The sequence below is a fragment of the Nerophis ophidion genome, linkage group LG02 (assembly GCF_033978795.1).
Source record: "Nerophis ophidion isolate RoL-2023_Sa linkage group LG02, RoL_Noph_v1.0, whole genome shotgun sequence".
In the NCBI taxonomy this organism is placed as follows: domain Eukaryota; kingdom Metazoa; phylum Chordata; class Actinopteri; order Syngnathiformes; family Syngnathidae; genus Nerophis; species Nerophis ophidion.
The window spans coordinates 7,181,743-7,189,616 of NC_084612.1; the positions used below are offsets into that span (position 1 = coordinate 7,181,743).

At 40.7% G+C, this 7,874-nt stretch overlaps 1 protein-coding gene across 1 annotated transcript in view; it reads left to right on the forward strand.

Annotated features, from left to right (window-relative positions):
* Window positions 1-7,874, forward strand: part of nkd1 (NKD inhibitor of WNT signaling pathway 1) — a 123,928-nt gene that overhangs the window by 79,197 nt on the left and 36,857 nt on the right. The window contains exon 4 of the mRNA XM_061876977.1: window positions 3,810-3,867. Coding sequence (XP_061732961.1) covers window positions 3,810-3,867 — 58 coding nt within the window. The remainder of the gene's footprint in view (window positions 1-3,809; window positions 3,868-7,874) is intronic.

Sequence of the window (7,874 nt, forward strand, 5' to 3'; positions counted from 1 at the left end):
CACAGCAAGCACTACGGAGGGTGGCCCGGAGCATTTGTGACCTTCTACCTCTTTGGATTCCTGAGAAACCTCCTCTTCAATGAGTTGCACCTTCGACTGCCACCCACACCCATTTAGACACATTGGTAGACCAGGTCAGAAGTTTTTTAATAGTCCAGGAAGATGGATAGGTAATGGTGGGATGGTCTTGTCGGGGGTCTGTCTTTGATATGCGTTGGTATGTTATAATGTTGGGTGATATGGCTGAAAACTGTATCACGAAATAAGTGTTTTATAGGTCATTATTGATCATTATTGATACTATGACCTATTGAAAATAAGTACCAGGAGAAAACTATATTATATGTGAACATTTTATATTTAAACTGCAACCTTTCTCTGATTGTAATTCCCTCAGCTATCAAGGCAGAAAGGAAATGAAATACCGGCTTGCATTTTTTTGCATTTTTTATTTTTATGAGCCTATTTTCTGTCTATGGTTATATATATTGATATCGAATTATCGCCCTGCCATAATATGTTATGATACAGTCGTATTGGTTGGCTGAATCTTGACACATTTCAGTCCGGTGATTGGTTGAAAGGAAATTGTTACGTCCACGTTGGCAATGGTATGTTAAGAATTAGGTAACGTGGAACTTAATTGGTTCGTAAATTGAAAAGTTTGTATATTAAGCACATTTTTCCATAAGAAATAATGTCAATCTCATTGTGCTTGTGTATAGTGACACTAAAAGGCATTCTATTCTATTCTAACATGAATAATAAGTTCCAATCTGGATACAAGTCCATATTTTGGTAAAGGTTTGAACATTTTGAAGATCAACTTTCTATTTCTAACAAAGTCAGAACACCGATCATCTTAACTGTCCTCATTTACAGCTGCCCTGCCGACATGCACACGCGCTGACACTATGGTGAACTTTGTATGAAATCACAAAATTTCTTAACTTCAAAAGCCAGGTTGCTGCAATGATTCAGGATGAAAAATAAAATCCGCTTTACCTTCTTGGTTAATCTTGGAAGGGGGATGAGGCAGTGTCAACAACGCTGTGGATGCTTCCTGAATGTTTCAAAACACACATCGCTTGTCCATTGCTTTCTTTGGACTCATATTAAGCTAGCAAAACTGCAAAAAACGCTGAAAAAAACTGTATAAAGTACCAGAGATTGATCAGCCCACCCGCAATGGCTAGATCACAGGTGTCAAACTCAAGGCTCGGGGTCCTGACGTGGCCCGCCACTTCATTTTATTCGGCCCTCGAAAGCCTGCCAATAGTATGTATCAATAAAGTACTGTAGATGTTTTTACTCAATGTATTCTTTCTTAAAAATATATATTTACTCCATGTAATCGCAAATTATGTTAACTTAAATATTGTCTTCACGGTGGCAGAGGGGTTAGTGCGTCTGCCTCACAATACGAAGGTCCTGCAGTCCTGGGTTCAAATCCAGGCTCGGGATCTTTCTGTGTGGAGTTTGCATGTTCTCCCCGTGAATGCGTGGGTTCCCTCCGGGTACTCCGGCTTCCTCCCACTTCCAAAGACATGCACCTGGGGATAGGTTGATTGTGAGTGTGAATGTTGTCTGTCTATCTGTGTTGGCCCTGCGATGAGGTGGCGACTTGTCCAGGGTGTACCCCGCCTTCCGCCCGATCGTAGCTGAAATAGGCGCCAGCGCCCCCCCCGCGACCCCAAAAGGGAATAAGCGGTAGAAAATGGATTGTCTAATTATGAAAAAATATACTATCAAACATTCAAACCATTTTAACAATGCAGTAAATTCCAGAACCAAACCCGACCCAGCAACACTCAGAGCAGCAACAATAAACAGAGCTATTGAGAGAACACATAAACACGACACAGAACAATCTAAAAGTAGTGAAACAAAATTGAATAATATCAACAACAGTATCAATACCAGGAACAATTTCAACATAGCAGTGATTAAAAATCCCTCATTGACATTTTCATTAGACATTTATAAAAAAACATTTTTTATATAGAACTAAATACTAACAATAATGATTTCAAAACAAGTTATCCAACAAATTGTGCGATGTAAAAGGAGCAATATATTTCTTGGAAAAATTTGGAAATTTACTGTGGTTTTTACAGAATTTTCCTCTACACGAAAAACAGTACTTTTTTTTTACTTTAAAAGTGTGGTGTCGTTTTGGCATTTACAGTAATACAGGGAAAATATACAATTGTTGATTTTTGGTGAAAAAAAAAAAATCGGCAGCTCAGGTGCCAAAATTTTACTGTAAAATTGCAGTTTTTTTATTTACAGTTAAAAAACAAATGTAAATTTTACAGTAAAATTCTGTCAAGCGAGCTGCCTTTTTTCAACCATATATACAGCAGTACTGTTTTTCCATTTACAGTAATATACACTCAGTTTTGAATTCAAATTATTGCAACTTACCATATATTTTTTTAAATTTTAGTTGACAAAAAAAACAATTAAAATGCATTAAAAAATTGTGGGGCTTCACGGTGGCAGAGGGGTTAGTGCATCTGCCTCACAATACGAAAGTCCTGCAGTCCTGGGTTCAAATCCAGGCTCGGGATCTTCCTGTGTGGAGTTTGCATGTTCTCCCCGTGACTGCGTGGGTTCCCTCCGGGTACTCCGGCTTCCTCCCACCTCCAAAGACATGCACCTGGGGATAGGTTGATTGGCAACACTAAATTGGCCCTAGTGTGTGAATGTTGTCTGTCTATCTGTGTTGGCCCTGCGATGAGGTGGCGACTTGTCCAGGGTGTACCCCGCCTTCCGCCCGATTGTAGCTGAGATAGGCGCCAGCGCCCCCCGCGACCCCGAAAGGGAATAAGCGGTAGAAAATTGATAGATGGATGGAATTCTGTCAAGAGAGCTGCCTTTTTTCAACCATATATACAGCAGTACTGTTTTTCCATTTACAGTAATATACTCTCAGTTTTGAAGTTAAATTATTGCAACTTACCATATATATTTTTTTAATTTTAGTTTAAAAAAAAACAACAAATAAAATGCATTAAAAAATTGTGTAACAATAGTATTCACTGTTAGAAACGGCCCTCCGGGGCCAAACATAACTGGGCTAGATTAAATGTTCGTACATAAAGACGGAGTTTGTACACTAAAGCATATTTGTATTCGGTCTGTGGTTAGTATATCGACAAGTTAGTACAATGTATCTGATTAATTTGTGATGCCAGGTGGTTTTTGTAGGCCACACGCCCAGAGATGTTAATTGGATCAATCGTACCACGGCAAACTGAACCGTACCGTACCCCTTAGTGGGAACGTTCTGCTTCTTTGGTTGACTATTTACTCATCTGACACTGTGCGATGGAAACGTAAGACAGATTGGGACTTGAATACGTGGCCTCTGCATGCCAGTGGATGTGTGCTTGTCGTCCTTTGAATGACGGATGACAGACACGTGGACGAGCGAGCCACGGCGTTACATCGTGAAACCGAGCGATCACACGCTGTGCATTTTGAGCTGCCTGGAAAAGCGCAGCGCTCTTGTAAAAACATCTCTACTGAAATAGCTCTTCTCCTTGCCCCGCTCGCTACTTTTCCCCGACTGCCAGTCTTGCGTTGTGTACTCAAGCCCTGCAATTATCTTACCATGCCCGATGTAAAACGTTGTTTGTGTACCCACGTATGACTGCCCATGGTCAGATGTCGGGATGCCACGCCGTGTCGGAATGCCGCGCTGTGGATTTGCGCTGTTTGCTGTTTATGTGTCGGAACCAAAGACTTGGTGATACATGACTCTTGTTTAGTTTATTTTTTTTTTCTCCTCTCTCTGTTTGCAGGACTCCTTGAATGAAGTACGCACGCGGGGGATTGGCGATGAGCACTACCGCTTAGAAGGTATGGTCTGCTCCATGTCATCTTTACTGCCTAATACAATGTTAGAGGTCCAATATTGTGTAACTGTTTTCCAATTGTGGTCTCAGAGCTCCCACAAGAGTGTATTGGAAGTGTCAGGGTTCGTGCAGGGATGATACTTGTAAGAAACTTACTTTATTTGTCGCCATGGAGGCCAGGATTAGTGATTTAGAAGTAGCTGAATTTCCCCCAGGGATCAATAAAGTACTTTCTGTTCTATTTTATTCTATTCTACAAACCTCGTTTCCATATGAGTTGGGAAATTGTGTTAGATGTAAATATAAACGGAATACAAATCATTTTCAACCCATATTCAGTTGAATATGCTACAAAGACAACATATTTGATGTTCAAACTGATACACTTTTTTTTTTTTTTGCAAATAATCATTAACTTTAGAATTTGATGCCAGCAACACGTGACAAAGAAGTCCGGAAAGGTGGCAATAAATACTGATAACGTTGAGGAATGCTCATCAAACACTTATTTGGAACATCCCACAGGTGTGCAGGCTAATTGGGAACAGGTGGGTGCCATGATAGGGTATAAAAACAGTTTCCCAAAAAATGCTCAGTCTTTCACAAGAAAGGATGGGGCGAGGTACACCCCTTTGTCCACAACTGCGTGAGCAAATAGTAAAACAGTTTAAGAACAACGTTTCTTAAAGTGCAATTACAAGAAATTTAGAGATTTCAACATCTACGGTCCATAATATCAAAAGGTTCAGAGAATCTGGAGAAATCGCTCCACAAAAACGGCATGGCTGGAAACCAACATTGAATGACCGTGACCTTCGATCCCGCAGACGGCACAGTATCAAAAACAGACATCAATCTCTAAAGGATATCACCACAAGAGCTCAGGAACACTTCAGAAAACCACTGTCACAAAATACAGTTCGTCGCTACATCTGAAAGGGCAAGTTGAAGCTCTACTATGCAAACCAAAAGCCATTCATCAACAACATCCAGAAACGCCACCGTCTTCTCTGGGCCAGAGATCATCTAAGATGGACTGATGCAAAGTGGAAAAGTGTTCTGTGGTCTGATGAGTCCACATTTCAAATTGTTTTTGGAAATATTCGACATCGTGTCATCTGGACCAAAGGGGAAGCGAACCATCCAGACTGTTATCGACCCAAAGTTAAAAGCCAGCATCTGTGATTGTATGGGAGTTGCATTAGTGACCAAGGCATGGGTAACTTATACATCTGTGAAGGCACCATTAATGCTGAAAGGTACATACAGCTTTTGGAACAACATATGCTGCCATCAAAGCGCCGTCTTTTTCATGGACGCCCCTGCTTATTTCAGCAAGACAATGTCAAGCTACATTCAACATGTGTTTCGACAGTGTGGCTTCGTAAAAAAAAGAGCGCGGGTACTTTCCTGGCCCGTCTGCAGTCCAAACCCGTCTCACATCGAAAATGTGTGGCGCACTATGAAGCGTAAAATACGACAACGGAGACCCCGGACTGTTGAACGACTGAAGCTCTACATAAATCAAGAATGGGAAAGAATTCCACTTTCAAAGCTTCAACAATTAGTTTCCTCAGTTCCCAAACGTTTATTGACTGTTGTTAAAAGAAAGGGTGATGTAACACAGTGGTGAACTTGCCCTTTCCCAACTACTTTGGCACGTGTTGCAGTCATGAAATTGTAAGTTAATTATTATTTGCGAAAAAAAAACAAAGTTTATGAGTTTGAACATCAAATATGTTGTCTTTGTAGTGCATTCAACTGAATATGGGTTGAAAAGGATTTGCAAATCATTGTATTCAGTTTATACTTAAATCCAAAGGAAGTCTCCTGAAGGAATCAATACAGTACTATCTAACACAATTTCCCAACTCATTATGGAAACGGGGTTTGTATTCTAAAACAGTGCTGACTGCGGATGGACTTAAACCATGTCTTAAAGTACCTCTTCCAGAGGGTGTTTGAGTGTTTTAACCAGCGATTTCACCTTTACCGTTGAATTTTTAAGCCAAAATGCGTCTGTTCTTCCTTTTCTGTCTACACACCGTGTCTGCTTGTAAGTACTTCGTGATTGTGCGCTGCCGAACATGCTCGTCTGCTCGTTAAACCACCAATGACCATTGGAGGGGGTGGGATCGGTACTTTTTAGAGACAGTATAGTACCGAATATGACTGATCACAGTACTATACCTATACCGTACAACCCTAATGCCAGGTGAGCATATTTGCTGAAGAAAAACAAACATCTGTAACTGACTGACTGAGAGTGGGCATCATTTTTTAAGACATGCAGCAAAGCCTGTTAATTTTTTTTGTTTTTGTCTTTTGCAAAGCTGTGAAACTGGGTGTGTGCCCGTTGGGCGGGGCTCACCTGGCTAGAGGCGGGTCAGTGTCATAAACATGAGGAAGGAACGTTTTTCCCCTTCATTACATCATAAAAAACTGCATCTTCAAAAGTTGTGTGTAGTGCTTTTCTCATTAGTGGAGCCAACAGGTGAGGTTTCAAGAACACGTAATACTAATGGAGCAGCGTATATTTTGATTATTTGAATATTTTCCGGTCTTTTTTTTCTACAGGAAAATATGTCAATTCAGGGGAAAAAAATCAATTTTTAAATAGTGTTTGTATGCATTGGCCGCAGCGGTTTTAGAAGTAAGAAAGTGCACCAAACGCATTAGACCACTTTATCAATGTGTAAATAAATATAAAATATAAATATTTATATAAATAAATATAATTTAATAATAAATATGAATATTTATATAAATATATTTGTAAAAATATAAATATTTCTATAAATATAAAATGTATTTATGTGCGGAGTGGTACTAGTTAAAATCCTGGAAACTGTGCAGACGAGAAAATCTAAACTTTTTACTTCCAACACCTTTCTAGTATTCCGCGTGGGCGTCGCCAGCTCTTCCCCAATCCCGACTTTGAACAGGAAGGCGAGGCTTCCAAATCCGGGATCATGTCACACCGGGGGGGGAAACACGCGGGAAGATAGAATCTTTACGCCGGCGGGAAGGGTAAATCCAAGCGAGATGGGGGTGGAAACGTAGGAGGGAAAGTAAAGAGGACCTCATCAGCACATTGCGAGGGCTTAGAGGATGGGTACTGGCGAGTACTGGAGGGTTGGAACCACAGTAAAAAAAAGCGGATGTCAGCTCAATATGTTATTTGCTTCCACTTTAACACTGGATACACTTTTTTTAAATGTCCCCTCTACACTAAATTGCAATTACAGATGCAAATCTGTAACAGGGATCGAACGTGGAACCCTCAAGTTGCTGGCAAGGCCGCTCTACCCACCGAGCCACGCCCCAACTAAAATAATCGTAAACATCTATACAGTGTAGGTCTGGGCGATACATCAATATACTCGATATATATTGTCTCTGTGCGATATAGACAATGACTATATGGTGATATTCGAGTATACGTTCTCACGCAGTTGCTTTTAGCTGCGGGTATTACACTGCATGCTTTTGTCACTCTTTCCTGTCTTTCCTTCTCACAGGGACGTAAAACAAGCGCACCTTCTTACATACGTCACTTACGCATACGCTCTCGCGGAGCAGAGAGGTAGCGGCATGGGTAACGTTAGCTGTGGTGCGAGTGGTAATACGAGAGAAAGATGGTGTGGATCTGGTCACAAATGAAGGAAGAAGTAATTCCCAAGAAAAACAGCAGGTTGTGCATCGTCTGGAGGTGGTTTGGCTTCAAGTGGGAATATGTCCAACAGACAACCGTAATTTGTCAAGTGAGGGGCAAAAGCGTTGCTGCAAAAAGTAGCATTACTGCTAATAAGTAGCATCATTTGAAAAGTCACCTGCTAGATAATTAAGAGTGCTTGAAACTCTGCATGTCAACATCTCCGTTCAGTGCCACACCAACAAAAATGCAGAGGCAACCATTTCTACATCAACACCATATGAAAACAATAGTCAACAACAGAAGGAGATTATGTATGTATGTATGTATGTATGTATGTATGTATGTGTATGTAT